Source organism: Grus americana, chromosome 12, assembly GCF_028858705.1.
Source record: "Grus americana isolate bGruAme1 chromosome 12, bGruAme1.mat, whole genome shotgun sequence".
In the NCBI taxonomy this organism is placed as follows: Eukaryota; Metazoa; Chordata; class Aves; order Gruiformes; family Gruidae; genus Grus; species Grus americana.
In genome coordinates, this window is record NC_072863.1 from 10,142,309 (window position 1) to 10,162,839 (window position 20,531).

General features: G+C 47.0%; 3 protein-coding genes across 4 annotated transcripts in view; 1 reads left to right on the forward strand and 2 right to left on the reverse strand.

Moving 5' to 3' along the window:
- The window catches only part of SLC6A14 (solute carrier family 6 member 14), a 75,657-nt gene extending 55,186 nt beyond the window's left edge, over window positions 1–20,471 (reverse strand). The window contains exon 1 of the mRNA XM_054840053.1: window positions 17,566–20,471. Within this exon, the coding sequence (XP_054696028.1) occupies window positions 17,566–17,580 (15 nt within the window). The 5' untranslated portion in view covers window positions 17,581–20,471. The remainder of the gene's footprint in view (window positions 1–17,565) is intronic.
- AGTR2 (angiotensin II receptor type 2) lies at window positions 566–6,743 on the reverse strand. Of its 2 annotated transcripts, none has more exons than XM_054840078.1 (2): window positions 3,858–6,743; window positions 566–2,161 (listed from the first exon to the last, which is right to left on the reverse strand). In XM_054840078.1, the coding sequence occupies exon 2, from the start codon at window positions 2,086–2,088 to the stop codon at window positions 970–972; it is 1,119 nt and encodes a 372-aa protein (XP_054696053.1). In that variant the 5' UTR covers window positions 2,089–2,161; window positions 3,858–6,743; the 3' UTR covers window positions 566–969. The 2 variants fall into 2 exon arrangements, with proteins under 2 accessions (XP_054696053.1, XP_054696054.1); XM_054840079.1 differs by having other exon boundaries at window positions 566–2,212.
- On the forward strand, window positions 12,644–14,251 carry LOC129212037 (nyctalopin-like). The gene is made up of 2 exons (XM_054840077.1): window positions 12,644–12,739; window positions 12,852–14,251. Exon 2 carries the CDS (start codon window positions 12,896–12,898, stop codon window positions 14,099–14,101), a length of 1,206 nt encoding a protein of 401 aa, XP_054696052.1. The 5' UTR covers window positions 12,644–12,739; window positions 12,852–12,895; the 3' UTR covers window positions 14,102–14,251.
- Window positions 20,472–20,531: the final 60 nt, after the last annotated feature.

The following is a 20,531-nucleotide window of genomic DNA, read 5'->3' on the forward strand; positions in this document are numbered from 1 at the left end:
TTTACAAATGAGTAAACTCCCATACTGAGATGTAGGTAAGTCTTAAGAGTCACGCCATGGTTCTGCTTCAGAGACTCTGTCTTTGTGTCAAGACAGAGTCACCTAGTCTTTCTGTACACAGTACCCCATAATTACAGTAGTAATTGACATTTAAAATTCAAAAAGTCTAGACAATCAGCAAGTCCTTTTCCCGAAGGCTGCTAGACAGTGCGCGGGACTCAGCATGCCCACGCAGCAGTGGAACATAGTGTGTTCGGCTCCTGGGGCATTACTATCAAAAGTGACCACATTGAATTAAAGCAAAGAACCATCTGGCCTGAAAACCTGCTATGAGAAAGGTATAAAAACATGCACGTGGTTGTACTTTCCCCCAAGAATACTCTCCTGCCTCCAGCAGTTTGCAGAAATGTGTCTCCACCTGGTCTCAGGATCCCAGGTCTAAGCAAGCAGGAGGTATATGTGATGCATTTTACATATGACATCTCTAGCCATGTATTTTAAAAAATACATATAAATATATATAAAATAAAGGTCAAAATATTTTCTTACAGATAGGTACAGAAGTATCTGCACTGCTTTATTTACACATTCTCTAGTGAGAATCTCTTTTAGAAAATCAGCTTAGGATATAATACTCAGCGCATACACAACTGTAGCTGTCATGCAATTGTTCTTTGATATATTTTGTCTTTTTGTGTTACACTAAACACTCGCCTGATCTCCACTGCTCCACAAGCTGATATTTAAAATGCCATCAATATATTTATTGGCCAGAATCTTCCCTCCATGTAAAACTTGAGTGCTCATTGCAGAAAGGAAGGAAGAATAAATCTCTACATATGAGAAAACCAGAGTCTCCTTCAAACAGCTGGTGAATGAACGGGCACAAAACACAGGGAACAGGAGAGAGGAGCGTCACTGCTGCAGGGACAGCCATCTGCATTACTGCCCCACATCATGACCCAGTGCCTACAGCAAGGACTCAGGCTCCCCTTCCCTGCCCACAGGGGTCTCAGCATCTCTGAAGCAGCTCCCTTTCCTCAAAGAAGAGCTCTCTTGATGGCTGTTGAACTGATAAACTCGTCGCTTAAACAAGCGATGGAGCCTCTCCTGGAACTGGTTCCCAATAAAGCAGTACAGCAAAGGGTTGATGCAACTGTTGGCAAATGCCATGCAGATGCCGAACGGCAGTGCTGTGTCGATGATCCCTGTCACGTCACAGTTATTGATGATGTTCATATGAGCCAAGGCATCCAAAAAAGTTAAAATGTGGAATGGGAGCCAGGAAATTAAGAAGGCTACAACAACAGCAGCCACCAGCTTTAGGACTTTGTCCCTCTTCTGCTTGTTTTTCCCAAAGTCTTGTGCTTTGAGCAAGTGCCTCCTGATCCAGATGTAGCACGTGGTGATCACTGTCAAGGGGATGAAGAAGCCAAGTGCATTTTTCAGGAAGGCTGTTGCCACAGACCATTTTGCAAAATTCTCATGAGGAAAGGCCATAATGCAAGCATCGACCCCCAAGCTTTCAATGTAGTGAGTGTCACGGAAATAAAAAGTTGGGAGGGAGGACAAAGAGGCAAGGCCCCACACAACCAATGCTATAAAATAAGCTTGTTGTGGAGTTCTTCTTTGAGAGCGAATAGGATGGACGATAGCATGGTACCGGTCCACGCTCATGCATGTAATGAAAAATATACTTGCAAACATGTTCAAGCACAGGACAGAACTGGAGATTTTGCACATGAGAGAGCCAAAGAGCCAGTTGTACCCCTGCGCGTAGTAGGTAGCCCAGAAGGGAAGGGTGGCGAGGCACAGCAAATCTGCCATGGCCAGGTTGAAAATGTAGATATTAGCAACTGTTTTGGGGCCACTGTGACGACAAAGTACCACAACCACCACGCTGTTGCCAACCAACCCCAGAACAAAAACCACAGAGAAGAGTGCTGGAATTAGTGAAAACTGATAATCTGAAGAGGTAAGTGGGCAGGGAGGGGGTGAGCGCAATGCAGCCGATGAGTTTGTCAGTGCTGTATAGAGGACTTGAAGAGTTTCTCTGGTGGTAATGACCAAGGAGTAGTTGCTCTGCATGTTGGTGCTGGTGGAAAGGGAGGTCCTGCACAAAATTCATGTGCTAGCAGCACTTTTCTATCACATTGCTCACCTGCAGATCAGAAACCGTGTGTCAGACACGCACTCTGCAGCCGTCTTAGCTCTGGAATCACATAGTCACAATAAAATAAAAACAATTTAAAATTATGCCAGTAAGCTGAGTGCTGAAATGCCAGGCAACCCTGCTGGACTCCTTTCTTCCATCTCACTAACAGAACACAATTAGCCCTAGAGAGGTCACTGCACTTTTTAATTAGCCTGGCAGAGAAGCAAGCAGCTGGGTTTTATCTGTGATTACAGATGGTGCTTTCTGTGGCCAGCAGAGCAGAAAGATTATTGACTCAGGAGCTGGAGATACTTTGGGAACTTCTGTGACCAAAGGCAGCGCTGAAGCTCCTTGTGATCCTTTTCTCAGCCTTCTCATACTATTTCCAGCACTCTGCACCATCACAATAAAATAGAAAGGCAGCACTTGCCAGTGGGGATCAGGTACTTCACACCTGAGGGTCTCCTGGGACTTCACAGACATGAAAGCAGCATTTTAACAAGGCTATTAGGAAAGCAAGCTTTGACCTTTTTTTTAGTTCACAGGGCTGGATACGAAGACACTGAAGAGCCTTTGCAACATGTCATTTGCTGTCAGAGCCCTTCTCAAAGCAAATCTGCATGTCCTGCCCTCATGACAGCTTTTAATCAGAAGAGTAAAAGAAATATTTGCAATGTGGATACAAGCAATAGACAGTCAAGTACTCAGTCCTTGCAGGCATTGCTTTTAACAGTGGTATTTGCCATTCACTTAGAAACATCAGGACTGGGTTTCAGTAGAGGAAACTCGAGCTACAAAACTGCTAAAATAGGAGACTTAATTGACAGGTCGGTCTGTCTTTGTTCCAGTTCAACAGCTCATGTCTGCACTCCAAGCAGAACATTTTTCAAACTTTAAGACTTTATAGTCAATAAAGAAGATATCGTATTCAAATATTTTATTTTACATAATAGAAAGAGACAATTCCTGCTTAATTAAGTCCTTATGGAACCAGTCAGGCATTTAAGAATTCTCAAAGGGCCCTAAAAATAACAGAAATTTTGACCAAGACGAGACGATAGAATTGGGTAATGACCTCATTTAACAGAAGGCAACTGATCATTTCAAATGTGCTTTTCTGTATTAACAGTTTAGTATACCATAGCTTATCATTTGCTCAATGCAACATATGCAATATGCTACTTTGAATATACTAACAAAAAATTAACTTTTATTATATTGTCTCAACAATGAAAATTAAATAGGAGAATATTAATGTACATTTCTGCAGAGTGCTGGTATTTAAAGTTCCAAATACTGGATCACAAGCCCACATTCTATAATCTTAAATCTGGTCTTAAACCAGAGAAAAGCTTTTTGTTTGGGGACGACAAAGATTCAGGAGAGGGTCTGGAGCCCCATTTCACCATTAAATCTTATGCCCCTCACTTTAACCTGCAGAAGCTGAAATCTCAGAACTAGTCATAAAGCATTACATAGCTCCCTTAATTCTAACAGATGGACCACACCATAATTAATTTCAGCTACATTACTGAGAAGGTTTCATTGACAAACATGCTCCCCCCGCTCTGCACGTGAACTGGCTTAGAATCTGCTTCTAAACTAGTCATTCCTACTATTACTTAAGACACAATGAGGCATTTTATCACAAATCAAATCAAATCAATGGAAATAATGTTCTAACAGCAGACAGAAAACATACCTCTCAAACCTCACATTTGTCTGGATGTAGCTCTAGAATTTCATGCTCCTTTTTTCTGTTTTTCTTCTAGCGAGTATCACCACCAGCAATCTGCTCTCTCATATCTTCCGTTTTCCTACTGGGAGACTTTAACCGACATAACTCGAGAACTGAAATATGAATGCCCGCCAGCTTCTTTTCCTTTTGGAAGCAAAACAGTTTGAGAATCCCCCTTTCCAAGGCCACGTGAGCATGTGCAGTAAATCAGGAGAGAGGAACACGACAACTAAAAAAAAAAAAAGGAAGCAAGAAAGAAAACAGAATTTCACACAAATATCTCGGTGGATTTCTACTGAAGCTCTTGGGCCAGGAAGATACAACCACATGCAAGCCCCTTCTGCTCCCCAGGTATACATGCAACATGTGTGAGCCTCCATGCAAGGATTCACGCATCTCTGAGGGCAGGAGAATTCCCATGCACTCTATGGAGTCCCAGCACTGTCTAATACATTAGAGAGTGGCATAGGCTGTTAGTCCTGGCAGAGCTGACCATAAGGCGAACACAAAGAGACAGAAAGCGGAGGAACATTACAGCATTCACACCAGTATTGCCTGTGTAAGGGAGCAGATCCTCTCTCCCAATTAATAGAACAGGAAAGCCACTGCTCATGTCCTTGCAAAGATACGCACACTGCTCGAACCAAGGAGCGCAGCAGGACAAATCCACGTGGCAGACAGCAGGCTTGGCTCTGAGGCTTCACTGGGGTAGCACACAACCAAAGAGAGCAGATCGGCAAGGCTGCATGCTCACACCAACTTCCCATTCACAGAAAACGGAGTTTTTATGCCTGCTTCTTCCTCGCGTCACATGCTCCGCCTGGTCCCAGCCTCCTCTCCCTGGAAGGAGCTCCAAGGGAGCTGCTGGAGGATAAGCACTGGGGCAAAGTAAGCATCCGTAAGCCTTAAACCTTTTGCCCTGATACCCTGACTGTGATCTCCTTCTGCAGTAGCAGCCCATCTACTGGGGACACGTGTGTTGTGCTCCCCAGGCAAAGCTGCACGTGGAAAGCAACCACAGAAGTCCTTGCCAGTGACATGTCCCTTTGCCCCAGCCAGGTGCTGCTGGCTGGCTGTCCATCACCAGCTGGGGCTGCACCCAAGCTCATCCCATTCTTTGAGCACTGGCACAGCCTTGCAGTGAGGCGTATCCGACCGTGGTGGCTTTGGGGAACCCTGGTGCCTGCCTTGCTTTGGGACTGCGCAGCAGCACACCAGGGACAACAGGCATCACAGGCTCTATAACCAGCTCTGCTTACACCAAGGTGACCCAGAAGAGAGATGAAACAGGGAAAAGAGCCTTTTACCAGCATCTTCAGGGCTCAGCAGGCTGTGGAGAACAAACTCACCTTTCTGCCCAGCTGTATCTTTGACCTAGATAGAGCTAAAGAGCATGCTGGAAAAGCTCATCAGCAAACTCATATACATCCCCTGGAGGAGAGCACTACTTCTCAAGGCAGGGAGAGGACTCCTTGGCAGCTTTTGGCTTTATCTGCCTCATATTAAGAGTCCAGCTCCTGGCATTTTCTGTGCAAGAGGAGACTGGGTTATTTAAAGACGGGGAAGCCCATGCAGCATTTCTATTTATCACAGTGCAGCTGATTTACTGCTTCACAGACACAATGACAAAGCAGTCAGTGGTCAGGACTGTCAGGCTGCAAACATGCCCAGTGCCTGTGCTTGGGGCAAACACTGGAAGGGAAAGAAAGCTGAAATTGCTCAATGAAATGACATGCTGAGAGCAGATAAAACAGAAACAGACCCAAACATCACAGGTATCTTGAGTGAGGGTAATACCAAATCACTGCACAGGATGGAAGACCTCATCTGTCCCAAAGGCTCAAGCACTGTGTGTCACACTCAGAGTTAGACAACATACACGTCAGCACATCCTTCTTATCTCGAGATATATATATGAACCTCCCCAATGCACACACTCACCCATTCCATAAATGTTTAGTTTGATTTTGGGGCATCCCTTCCTCTTCCTTTTCCCACTCATTCCTCCCCACTCTCATTTGAGGTTGTTATGGAAAAGGCAGAGGAGGAGAGAAGACACCCTGGAACCATTGAAATTTGCATTGCTCAACAAAAAATAAAGAAAATTTGTAAAGGAAACACTAACATCCATAATAGCTTGGGGGCTGAAAAAGTAAAAACTTAACCAAAAAGCTCTAAGATGAAGATTGGCACTCAGTTCCCACATAACACAACCACTAGCAGGAGACTTGTTTTGCTCAAGAGGCGTTAAACAGATGATGCACCTCCTAGAGACACGCTGCAAAACCTCTGTTCTTTCTTCAGATGTCTACCAAGCAGGTCAGTAGGGGCATGTGGGACGTGCAAGTGCAGAGGTGACATGTCCTTCTACAAAGGAGAAGAAATGCACCTGTACATACCCCGCCTCAGACCCAGAGGACTGCTGGCTCTCGGGTGAGTGACCTGAGATATCAGCACTCACTCTGACCCATATGTATTCAATTTTTTACTAACAGTATGTGACAGGACACCCTCAGCCAGAAATTCTTGCTGCTGGTTGCTTTACACACAAACAACCGGTGAAAGATCTTGCTCCATTCCACCTAGCATGCTTTGTATGCAGGGGAAAATGTCAAATGCATGAGAATGTTTATTTTGCAAAGATAACAAACACAAATTGTTTAGGTTTAAATATAACATTTTCCTTTCCAGATGCACTTTTGATCCCCACACATACTGACTGTCTATTCTGTTCTACCTCCAAAACTGAAACTTTGTGCTGGGTTCATAACTCTTAGCAGACGAGAGATTGGCCTGATGCACCTGGTGCAAGGGGGTCATACCTCAGGCTGCCCTTTGCCAAATCCTGCTCCCGTTCTTACCCCCACCAGTGCTCAATGCATCTGATTCCTTATCTGACCCTAAGTTTTCACTCCAAAGCTCCATTTAGCCAATGTACAAAACCCCTCCCTCTTCTATTTCCCCCACTACTTCTTTCTTCCTCCCGCTATTTCTGACATTGCCTGTACATGAATGGCTGTGAAACAGAAGGTACACCTGATACAGACGCCCAAGTTGTCCATGCACAAGCCATCCTTGTGCCATGTGGTGCTGCAACTGAGCTAATGCCCCCGAGCTCGTGGGACATGTTTGTCCACAGCCAGGCTGGTAAATCCAGCACATGGATCTGCTGCATCAGAGCCCAGCACACAGCTCAGTGCAGGCGCAGTGTCTTCAGCCTTTTTAGCATTCATCTGGCTGCGAAGTTATGAAAGCTGGGAGTTTTCACCACAAGACGACCTGTTTGATATTAAGTGGTGAGGAGTTAGTGCTTCCTGGGGCATGTATTTGGGGAAGGATTTTATGCATGCCTTTTATACCAAGGGAAAAAAAAATCATAAAGAGAAGCAAGAATTTTTGCTGCATATCCACATACAGCACTCAGGTTTACCTTTCCATTCTCAAGCCCGCGCACCAAAAGCAGTCACTAGAAGTGTTTAAAAAAACCCAACCCAAACCAAACCCAAAAAACCAAAACAAACACCCACACAAAACCACACACACACACAATTCAAATAGCAACTTCTGATCAATTGTGCAAAAAATAATAATGGATTCGTGCTCCCCGAGTTCTAGGTCTTGGTTTTTGCAAGGAAGTGCTGCTGTCAGAGATGGAATACTCCGAACAGGCAGCACATCTGACTGCGCCAGCAGGCTGTGAAGCCAGCTCTTGAGGTTAAACCTTGCCAGCCTGCAAATCCTCAAAGCAACGTGGGATCCAGATGCAGACTGTATTCATGGGCTTGATTTCTTCTTTTTGAGAAAGCAAGAGGGAAAAAAAATCTCTCATAAATGTGCTCCCCAGGATGTATAACCCAACATAGGTCAGTATGGCTCTGACCCCTCTGGTGCCAATTTACAGCAGGATGCCCTGACTCCCTGGTCCCGGGGCTGGCAGCTGGAGCTGGGGACCCAGCACCCACACACCACCGCGTCAGCGATGATTTCCATTGTGCCGAACAACAGGCACACAGGCACTGAAACCATCCTGCCTGCAGCTGAGTTCTCCCAGCACTCCATAAACTTTTATATGCATTCCTCCCTCCCGCATTTGTTTGTTTAAAGGTTTCTGTAGGGATTAATTACTCAGTCTTGCAAGTAAGACTGGAGTATCTCCCTCGTCCTTCCCCAGCCCCAGAGCACTCCTGCAGAGAAGGCTGCTTTCTCACATGCTTTTTGGGGCTTTAGGGAGGAGAGCTGTTGCAAGCAGCAATCAGCTGAAAACTGATGGCCGAGGCAGCAAGTCCTGCTCACACTAGCATCCGTGGTTCGTGCCTTGGCATGCTGGGTCTTAACACTGTCTCACGTACCTCTGAAGCATGATCAGTTCTCACAGCGGGTGTCTGCAAGCCCAGTGTTTTGGCCAGGAAGGAGAACTACTAGGCTTTTTTAAAGGGAAGACCTTGGTCAGTGTTTCACTTTCCCTCCTGAAGCCACGATTCCACGTGGAAGCACTGAGCAGGCCTGAGGAAAGCCCTGCTTTTCCACTTTGCAGCAGCGGTGAACACAAGGGCTATCCAGCCAGGATCCATCTGGGTATCAGAAAGCTCTAGTCCCCTTTACCTGCAGGAAGAAGTCAGTTTTTGAAGCAGTTCAGTGTCTAGAGTGTGGCAGAGGCAGTTTGGAGGCAAGCGAGACACCCTTTCCACCTCCAGCACGCAGAAAACTTTTCCAGAGCATTTTTTTATGAGATGTTTGTGTCCAGCCGATAGCATTGCCAAGACTGAGATTATACTCCATGACATTGTTTGTTCAAATAATTGGCCGTAAGCATTTTACAAGTTACTAAAAGTAGTAAAGAAAACAAGCACATAAGTGACTTTGAAAACATGCTGCCCTCGTTGCTATTAAAGGCAGCGCATGCACGCGCGCCCTGGCACCGCTGCCCGCTCTCGGTGCTGCACTGCAGCACTCAGCCAGAGCTCTGTTCCCGAATGCACGTGGCTTCAAGCCATGGCCCCAGATAATGATAAACCACCAGGCACCAGGGCTTGCCCACAATGGGCATAGAGCCTAAATCCCACTGACGCTGCTGTGGCCAAAGCACAGCATTTCAGCAGCTGAGACCTGCTCAGCCAGATCGCAATGGGAACCCACATTCAGCTTTCATAAAGAACAATTTTTCATGACAGGTAATTTTCTCCTGCTCACTTCTCCCAGACCAGCTGCTGTGATGAGCAGCAGAAGTCAAGACGTTGATGCCCACAGCTTGTGGGAGAGAGCTCCCTCCTGTCTAACTTCTGCTTTATTAGTATTAATATATGTGTATATAACCCAGCATTTAAAGGGTATGGGAGCATACTTCACATTTCTTTCTAGGGTCTCACAGTGATTTTTTAGGAACAGCTAGGACTCCATGTCCAGTTTTATAGAGCTACAGAGTACCCAGGGGGTCTCTTTGCAGAGATCTTTTAAAAATAAAAATCTTTCTTCCTTTGCTGTTTTGAACTGTACTCACTGCAAGCATCATTTCCCACTTTTTAAGTGTTTTTGTCAGGAATTTCTCTTATGTACCAAAAATGCTGAGATACACATGAAAGAGAGGTCATCAGCTAGATAAAGCTTTGAGGAAGTAAGAGTATACCTAACACTTAGGTATTCCAGCTTCTTTAATCCTTCTTTTATCAACAAACTATTAAGTGATTCTGCTCACTCCGCCTTTGCCCACCAGAAAGTTTAAAGAGAGCAAACCTTGCTTCTTTAACTCATTAGACTAGCAAGACCATCCCAAAGTGGATGTTTGGACTGCTTGTATCAAACCTTGATCCTGTAAAGAGAATATAGCTCCTTAAAATCTACAGTATTAGGCAAGGCTTTTGACATCAGCTACAAACAATTTCTGAAGTGGGTGTGCTGGGCTATAAATCCCAAATATCAGATAAATCAGTGACTGAAGAAAAGACAAAATATAATCATGGTCATGCAATAGGTGGAATACATTTTAACAGAAGACCTGCAGTGTCTCAGCCTTTCCATTAAAGCTGGAAGGATGAGCCACCTCAGCCAAAACACATGATGCACTCCAGAAAACTCTCCTAGCAGATGGAGCGAGACAACCAAAATCCCTGCATGTGGAGCACAAAGAGCTGAGCCTGGAAAAGACAGCCCAGGAGCTGAATGCTCATAATTCAATGGACCATAGTGGGAAAGTATTTGTCAAAAAAGTAACTAGGGAGAAAATTCATGTGGTTGTTCTTCTCAAGAACCATATCTTGTCTCTGTAGCATCTGATGTGGTAGTGATGCTGGCTACTGCTGACTGCAGCGATGATGCTCAGGAAGCAGAAACTGGACAGGCAATGCTGAGCGCTTCTTGCAAAGGAGCATTGGGCACTGCAGCACACACAGGATATACCCGTGATCATTATCTTGATCAACAGGCAGCCCCCAGCAAAAGTTTAGCTCTCTACAGTGTTGAGCAATGGTACACCACTGCATCGCCTCCACCCCCAGGGCAGCTGCAACCAAAGCTGTCACCAGTAAGTGTGGCCCAGGCAGCAGCCACATCTGAAATCCTGGCAAGGCAGCTACCACCCCCTGTGCATCACGGAAATGCTACAGGGAGCACCCGGAATTGCAAAAACCATGACAAGGTGTAAAAATCTGGTCATTTTGATACTTACGGGCTTCCTTGGGCCTACAGGCTCTGAAGCAAGGAGACATTCTGCAGCTCTGTGGTCCTGTTTCACCACTATGTTTTAGTCCAGTTAAGCAACATCTGGCAATGATGAGCTCTAAGAGCTGCATGCTTTTGGTCTCTGAAAATTTCCAACATGAAATCAAGGAGAATTAGAGAGAGCACTGGGCAACGCTGCTAGAATTACAACCAGAAATAAAGCCTGTGTAGAATAAAAAGGACACCAGAGCAAGCGATCCACCTTCAGCCTGAGCTACAAAACTTCAGCTAGAGGCGAGACCATTCCTAGCAGACAAAGAGCAGTTCACTCATCCTGCAAAGAGGCCAACAGAAATCTGTCTCCTTCACAGGGATACACGGACAAAGTTACGGAGCAATGGATATTCACAGCTGTGCTGCAGCAGGAGGTAAGAGACACCATGGAGATCCCAGCAGCAGGACACCACTCCAAAGTGATATCCTCAAAGGAGCAGTCCCAGCTGAGCCAGGAATACAGAAAACAAAGATTCACTCACCAAAACCTTCAGTGTGGCCCCAAACGTGCGTAGTTGGATGGGGCGAGCAGTGCACATTTCCACCTTCCTCCGGGGCTCCCAGGACAAGCCCCTTGGCAAGGTGCCATCACCGCTGCTCTCAGGGTGAAAACCAGCTTTTGGCCCCTAGTAACACTGCCGCAAAGCCTGTCTAACTAAATGAATGATGTTGTTTACAGCTAGAAGATGGTCTCAGTTACACAACGCAGCCATCCCAGCCAAGCTTACAGGGAGAAGCTGTTCTTTGAGGGGGTTGTTGCTTGAAAACACAAAGAAGAAAACAGAACTAGCTGAAGCCAACACAGTGATTTAACAGCACAGGAAACAATCTGCTTTGCCGAGAAGACAATGGATCTGCAAATTTTTCCAATTCACACATACTGTTGGGCATATCATATACTTGGTTTTTAGCCACTGTCTGGACAGCTAGTGGAGCAGGGGAGAGAAAGGAAACCCAAATCTGTAAAACATGAAAAAGAAAAAAGCTGACATAGACCATGAAATTAAGAGCAAGGCAATGCACCCGAAGGGAGGGGGCTGAGAGAAGGTGCTTCAAACACATAAAAAATATGAACTCCAGCAGAGAGAAGTGAGCGGGAAAACAAAAATTAAGAGGGAGAAAAAAACAAGAGCAGTAACTGTGTCACTGGTTGCTCTGCTGACGTGTCAGCTGCAAGGCCTGGGTCTAGTCCTCTTGGCATTGTAAGCAAAATGATCAGCCTGCAGATTGCTGATCCCTGGCTGCCGGGTGCATCAATCAGCTTCCCGACCACACTTTTCCTTTGCACTCTGGGTACTGGATGAAAACCAGGGAGGGGCCCAAGGACATGGGCTTTTACAGACCCAAGCCCAGCTCCAGCTGCTCAGTGACATCTTCAAACCTGCTGGAGACAGGCAGCGTGCCCCTGGGGTGCTCTGTGTTTTGCCCACAGGGATCATCTTTTACCACTCAGAGATGGCTCAGGGCTTATCCCGAGAAGAGGCTCCACCAGGACACAGCACTCCCCCGCACATTCCGGGCTAGCACGGAGCGGGAGGCTTGCACAGCTCCTGGCAGTGTCCCATTTTACTGCAGAGGAGTCACAGCCATTGACAGGGCTGTGATCAGGGCTCAGTCGTGGCTCTGCTTTCCTCGGCATCCGGATCACAGCCTGAATGAGCCCGAGGCATCTGCAGCATGTGTAGCCACACCAGGGTGAGAGGCCCCCATCTCACATCTGGGTGGCAGGGCTGCTCTCAGCTGCCTTTGCTGAAGCCTTAACTGGAGAAAAATACAAAAATGCTCCTCCAAAACAGAGGATTTTTGCGCAAACTGCCAAGCAGATCCTTGGAACGGTGATCAACCCAGGAGTACGAGCCTCTCCCCGACAGATCCCGAGGGAAGTCTGTTACCTGCTGCTGTTTGCTGAGGGCAGGAGGTGGGAAAAGCCATTGTCAGAGCGTGATGCTCAGCTGAGAAATCTCCCTGCCTCTCAGTAATGCTCTTTACAGCAGGATGGCACTTAATCGGCTTTTATCTGCCTGAAGACTTGATCCCCATTGGTCTGCAGCAGGAAGAACCAGGTAATTTATTTTCACTGTGCACTAAAAGCACAGCCCAACCGACGCTGCAATGCTTGCGGTTCACCTATCCAAAAGGTACATGCTCTTTTTCTTGCCTCCTTCTCTACTATCCATCAGGTATTAGATGCGGTGGCTGACTTGTGGCTGGTCATGTTCTTTCTTGTTATATTTATATTTACTTGTGCAGCAAAGGCTGGACTGAGTCTGAATATCTCCGATTCATGCCCAAGCATGTGCAAATGTGCACCTGAAGAGATTATCCACTGTAACAGAGCAGGACTGAGAGCCCTCCCTGGAGAAATAGCAGCATCTACTGTCTCTTTAAACCTCTCCAATAATTATTTGCAGATTCTCACAACCAATACCTTCAGAAACCTGACTTTCCTCCACAGCCTCTGGCTAGATGGAAACAATCTGACTTTCCTGTCCCCAGGGACCTTCCACGCTCTCAGCAAGCTGCGAGAGCTGCACCTCAGCAGGAACTCACGTCTCACCTACCTGCATGCAAACACTTTCAGAGGACTATTAAACCTCATCAGCCTGGATTTGTCCCACTGCAACATCTTTGAAATCCACCCACTTCTATTTTCACACCTACCTTCTTTAGAAAGACTTGATTTAGCCTCCAATAACATGCGGTATGTCCCACAAGCCTTTAGGAATCTCTCCAGCCTCACAAGGCTGTCCCTGGAGGGCAACCACATAGAAGCCATTGGCAGAGATTCCCTGAAGGACCTGGAAACCCTGTACGATCTGAATCTGAGGAAGAATCGGATATGGATCATTCAAAATGGCGCTTTTAAGAAGCTTCTCAGATTGGGCGTGTTAAATTTAGGACACAACTTCATCGCTGATTTGCCTAATCAGCTTTTCGACGGGTTGATCCAGCTCAAGACCATGCACCTTGAAGCCAACAGAATCACTGCTGTTGACTGCACCTTCAGACATCTGCTGAACTTGAGAAACTTGTACCTGAACAACAACCAGATCTCCCTCATCTCAGACTCTGCTTTCTCGTACTTAAACAAGCTGCACTTCCTTCACCTGAGCAAGAACAACCTTAGCTCCCTACCCATCCGCTTGTTCGCTGAACTGCCAAAACTGAAGTATGTGTTTTTATCCCACAACCCCTGGAAATGCGACTGCAAGATGCTTTGGTTCTGGCGGTGGACCGCAACACGCAGGGGAGTGATCGAAGGGCTGCACTGTGCCTTCCTGGGCTCTCACAACACCACAGCGCTCAATGTCCCCCATCCAGGGGACCTGATGGACTGCATGGTGCCACCTGAGCTGGCAAGTGAAGACAAGTGCAGGGTGGTGGGTATCAGCACGGCTCCCGGGCCCCCCACTCTCCCCAGCAAGGTCATCCTGCTGGCACTTGTCTGCCACATGTGGTATTTTGTGAGGGGATGGGTCGCCTCCATGGCCACATTTTGACAATATTTACATTATAAAGTGGAGGCCATTTATTTATTTTCTTACCATTTGTTTGTGAACAATGTTTTTCATTACAGGTAGATTTTATATGGAAATAGAGGGATTTTATTATATAGGAATAAACGCTTTCATTCGTGGACAATGCTCAAATCTGAAATGCTAGTATCAAAATTCAATGTAATGTTCACATGCAGAGGAGAAGCTCACATTAGCAAGTTCAGGGCTAGGGCTTGTGCTTGGTGACATGGGGCTGGGAAGCGTGGCCCCACCACAGCTTCTGTCCTCCCCATTTCCTGACTGACCACAGCCACACGTGATCTCTCAGGGAAGGGCTGCCTTCCTGCGCTCAGCTCACGCTGGGGATATCGTGAGTACTGCTGAAGTAGGAATAAACTGCATGTGTTCCAGCACATTTGGAGTCCCCAGAAAAGGCTAGGTCCATCAGCATCTTTGTGAATGCGTGGTAGCTTCCCACAGCTGGCACACGAGGTGCTTTGCTCTTAGAATATGAGACAGTGTTGGAGGAGTGAGCGAAAATGTCACCAAGTAAAACATTTTATCGCTCAGCTACTCCTTGCAGTATTGAGCCTCATCTAACGCAGGTCTGCATTTACCCCTGCAAAGAGCTCATTTGTCTCAGGATGGTCTGTACGAGTTGTGTCTCCCTGCATTTTGTTGACAAGCTCTGGCATGGCATTGCACCAGTGCCATACCCCCAAGCTGCCTCCCTCCAGCTGCTGGGAGACACTTACAGGTCATCATGATGCCTCCATCACAGCAGTATTCACCTTTCTTTCCTCCCCCACACGGATTAGCCTTCTCTATTCTCCCAAAGGGAATTTTCTATTTCTGCAGGTATATTAAAAACAGCTTATATGATGCTCCACTAGATAGCTCTCGTGTCATCCGTGTGCCACACCAGAGCCACAAGCAGCCACATGGGATGAATCTCATCTACAGTATAAGAAGTTAAACTACACCCATTTCTCTTCAGTGATTAAACACTGATCACAGTCTCATCTCCACCCTCACTCACTATCCCCTGCACAGCCACTCCAAACATCCCACTCAGTTCTGTGAAACTGGTAAATAAGTGTCCCGTGGTGGCACGCCAATGCAGAGAAGTTGTACATGCTTCAGCAGCGCAGGTTCAAAGGCACAGCCTTCCTCAAGCTCATACAGAATCATAGAATAGTTTGGGTTTGAAGGGTCCTTTAAAGGTTATCTAGCCCAACCCCCCGTGCAATGAGCAGGGACATCTTCAACTACATCAGGTTGCTCAGAGCCCCATCCAATCTGATCCTGAATATTACTAGGGATGGGACATCTATCACCTCTCTGGGCAACCTGTTCCAGCGTTTCACCACCCTCATTGTAAAAAATTTATTCCTTATATCTAGTCTAAACCTACCCTCTTTCAGTTTAAAACCATTACCCTTTGTCCTATCGCAACAGGCCCTACTGAAAGTTTTGTCCCCATCTAAAAAGATAAGCCTCCTTTAAGTATTGAAAGGCTGCAACATGGAGTCTTCTCTTCTCCAGGCTGAACAACCCCAGCTCTCTCAGCCTGTCTTCACAGGAGAGGAGCTCCAGCCCTCTGATCAACTTCATGGCCTCCTCTGGACCCTCTCCAACAGCTCCATGTCCTTCTTATGTTGGGGGCCCCAGAGCTGGATGCAGTACTTCAGGTGGGGTCTCATGAGAGTGGAGTAGAGGGGCAGGATCACCTCCCTCGACCTGCTGGCCATGCTTCTTTAGATGCAGCCCAGGACACGGTTGGCTTTCTGGGCTGCAAGCGTGCATTGCCGGCTCCTGTTGAGGTTTTCATCCACCAATACACCCAAGTCATTCTCCTCAGGGCTGCTCTCAATCCATTCTACACCTAGTCTGTATTGATACCTGGGGTTGCCCCGACCCATATGCAGGACCTTGCTCTTGGCCTTATTGAATCTCTCATGTGGGCCCAATTCTCAAACTTGTCCAAGTCCCTCTGGATGGCATCCCGTCCCTCAGGTGTGTCAACTACACCACTCAGCTTGGTGTCGTCTGCAAACTTGCTGAGGGTGCACTTGATCCCACTATGTCATTGACGAAGATATTAAACAGTACTGGTCCAATACAGACCTCTGAGAAACACCACTTGTCACTGGTTTCCATCTGGATATTGAGCCATTGACCACTACCCCCTGCATGTGACCATCCAACTAATTCCTCATCCACTGAACAGTCCATGCATCAAATACATATCTCGCCAATTTAGAGAAAAGGATGTTGCGGGGGATGGTGTCAAAGACCTTACAGAAGTCCAGACAGATGACATCCGTAGCTCTTCCCTTGTCCATTGATGTAGTCATATCCAGAAATATTAAGTATTTTTGGATGCTTTTTCCTTTGCATCATTATTGACTTGCAACATGTTCCTGGCCAGATAACACACCTTGCTGGGCTAAACTGCTGCCTGGCAGAGACCCCCTTGCAGGGGAAAACCTTTCTGCTCTGCAGGAAGCACTTCCCCATGCTGGGCTGCAGGAGCAGCCCCACAGCCTCCAGAATCAGCAGCACCATTTGCCGATGCTTAACCAAGGTGTCTGGTGCTCATAGTAACCGCGATGACAAATCCTGTCCTTCAGGCACCAGGGACAGTCAATGCTGGGTATTTGCACTTCGCAGATCTGTATTTCCTGCAGAGATTAAATTGCGCCACAGGTAGAGTGAGTAAGTCTGCCCGCGGAGACCTGTCCTGCAGAATTAGCATGGTCTTCCCTTGGCTTTGGCTGCTGGCGCGCAGAAGGCACCATCTGCACAGACAGCATTTGTGCCTCATGGTGTCTCTTTATTTTCCACCTTCGGGAGACTTCAGGAATGTAGTAATTCCTAAAGCCACGGTGAGCAGAGCCCCTGCCGACCACAGCTGCCTCCGTTGCTCTGACGTTGCCATTGGCCATGCAGGCTGGTGGCAGCACTGCCAGGTGTAAGGAACATTGACTTTTACAGTTCTTTGGCTTTTTCTCCAAGATGCTTTCAGTGATTATTTCTCACCTGACTTCTAAAAGGAAGAGCACTTAGATAACATTGCAGAGAGGTGACCAAATTTTCAGGAATTATCACTGTATAAACACTTACCACAAGACATGCCCAATGTTTACTGAGCAGTCACAGAAGGAAGTAACAGAACATGTGGCAGACACGCCACATTTGTCCCTGTCCTTAAGAGGAATTATCCCAAGCTGTTAAGAGGTAAGAGAGAAACAAACCTTTGCTTAGTGCTGAAAACACACAAACCAGCACATTTTGACAAAGAAAACCTGGCGTGGAGTGCAGAGTAAGACCAACCTTTACTGTTGCACCAGTGAAGGGACAAACTGGGGCTGCACAACAATACCACACGTGCCACATCTTCCTGGTTATCAGATTTGTGATTAGATTTGTGCAAAGTATTCAATGGTCAATACATTTTTGCTTACATTTTGTTTGTGCATTCAGCACCATCCTCACTTTCCTCAGCTTCATGTACTTTGGGAGGTAGTGGAAAAAATCTCCAGTTTGTTTCTTGCTTTTGCATTCCTCTGTGCTAGTGATCTGTAATAGAAAAAGGCAGAAGTAAAAAAACAAGCAAGCAAAACCCACCTCAGCAAATTTTAGTGTCTCTACAAAAGTAGGTGTTTTCCACTGAAAAATATAAATTGGTGAAAAGTTTATATAAAGGAAAGTCTTGTCTACTCTGGATGCTTGCAGAAAATATTCCTTCCACTTTTACGCCACCACCTTGTTAAACACTCAACAGGAGTGCAACTAAAGTGCTTATTCTGTACTACGATAAAGCAGCGATAAGAAAAGACAGATACATGTGGTCACTTCCAAAGTCTAAGAATTTTGACCGTAATTACACTATAACTCCAGCCAGTGCTATAAATCACTAGACCACTGTTTCAGCGGGATGAATGTGACTCTATTCGTGGTATATCACTCCATCTTCAGTGAAAATATATGCCATTTCCTGTAGGAAGCTTTGTTTATATATTTTCTTATGAAAAAACTGTACCAGTGGAAAGTTCCCAGCTGGCTGTACAGTGAGGCTTTGTGCAATAAATCACCAAGAGGCTTTGCTGGCACTCCCCACGCACTCTGAGCAGCGAGCGCTCCCAGCTGGTGCCATCGGAACCCGTGCCCTGACCCCTGCAGGAGACAGGACTCCTGCACGTCTCCTCTCAGGTACAGCAGCCCCTCTCCAGCTCCCTGCCAAATTCCTCCCTTTCACCTGCCCAGTTTTCATCATCTACACATAGAAAAATTAAGTCCCTCTCACTCACTAGCCCTCATATCAGCTTTCATGTCTGAAGCCCACATGAGGCATAACAGTACAGAAGAAGCTGCTGCTTCAAATAAACGTGCTCCTCCTTTGCTTTTAACAGAATGTTCCCTGCTGTGCTCTCGGCACCACCAACCTCTCAACATGCTTTGAAGGTCCAGCACTGAATAGCAGATTTGCATCTGCCCATTACAGATGAGGAAAGGTGGCATGTGGCTTGCAGCCCAGAAGCACCGGCTGCAGGAAGGGCACAGGAAGATTTCTCACCAGAGAAAGGGGGCTGAGAAGGAGGCAACATCTCACTCCAACCACCATTTTCAAACCAAGCAAGGAAAATAGAGAAATAGATAATCTTTCAAGCACTGAACCCAAAAGTTTCTCTAAGAAGCTGCATCTCCACACTCTTCTGTCCCAAACTTACAATTCCCAAAGCATCACAGCACTCCACGTTTTCAGGTGTGATTCCCTGTCCTCCACACTGCAAACCGCCTCCACGCTCCCCTGGCCGCCCGACCCTGAGCAGGTCCCCCCGTAGGCCCGTACACGCAGGACCCAGCCCGTGGGCACTGCTCGCTGCTGGGCAGCGCTCGCCCCACGGGTGCAGCTGGCTGTACTACCTAGCGGTCGGCCCTGGATGGCACCCCAGCCCCAGGCTGCTCTGTCACTCCTATGCTGGAGACACATTCACTGCCTGCTACTGCACAGGGGACCCTCGCATCTGGTCGCCAAAAAAAATCTCTCATAGGGTGGAAGCTTCTACTGCATGACCTGCGTGTTTGCAGCGCATCACCTGCGTCACCAGGGACTCATCTGGCACACACAGACACCCACATCACCCCACCGCACTGCCAAGGCAGAGCCTTGTGAGTCCCAAATAATCTTACCAATATGATTATGCTTAATTACCTGACAGACTCGAACAGGGGAACAGAGAAGCCACGCGATTCTTACCATGGGCTCCAGATGATTTGTGTAACATCTGCTTCGACAGAAATCACTTTCCAGCAGGATCTGCTTCTGCAGAAGTCTCTCATGGAGGACAAGATCACAGTAAGAGGGGCTTGGGGTTTTTTTTTTTCCCCCTCCTTGCTTTAAAAAGAAAAGCAAGGATAAAACCATGCACATGGTTCAGGTGCCCTGACAATGTAGCATTGGAACAGAATTTCTTCGCACCAGCACCTTCACACCATAGGATAGTTTGTAGCATGGGATGGGGAATGACATGTTTGGTAGTTGGATTCCCACACTCCCCCAAGCATTTGGCTTGTGGGAGTTTTGAAGCGGCTTAAACCCACAGCTGTGCCACCTTGTTTGCCCCAGATGATGTCTGAAGAGGAGGCTGGGCACCAACCTGTAATCTGGGTTAATTCACAAACTCATCCCCGTTCCATAGGCAGACAAGCTGCAACATGCCTCTTGCACAAAACACACCTACCTGTTTTCACCACTGGGAAAAAAAAATAAATCATTCTAGATAGGTGAGGAGAGGGACCACCCAAACCAGGTTTATGTAGTTAAGGTCACAGATGTTTGTTTACATGACACCAGTCTCACACAAATTGTTCCTGATTTTCACCAGAGTCACTGGTGGTTCTGGGGACTTCTGCCTGACTTCTGTCAGGCCACTGTTTTGACAAAGCTCATGAGATGCCCGGGCTCTCACCCATGGGTTGCATGACTGAAGGAATTGGTGCACTGGGACCACCATGTCCCTCCAGCACGCACAGTGAGTAGGCAAATCCCTGCCAACAGCTGGTGGCTGCTGGACATCCCCTCTCCCACCACAGCACCTCAAGATTCAAATCATGCCAGACCTGTGTCAGCTGCCACTATGCCTCCAGACCTGTGGTTTCTGGAAACAAGCCCCAACAGCATGTCCCTAGCACAGGGAACAACTTTTCTTCCTCCTTATGGGTTTTGCCCTAATGGGGTTCTTCCCCTGCACCTGCAGACATCATCGCTGGGCACACAGCAAGACTTCAAGAGCAAAGTTTTACAGAAGCTACCAAAAAGGCAAAGCCTCACTAAAATGCAGGTTGAGAATAACTGCACTGCCAGTGCCCATTTCAGAAAACAAGAGCTCTTCAAGCACACCCTGATTCTGGGGTATCTTACAGATCA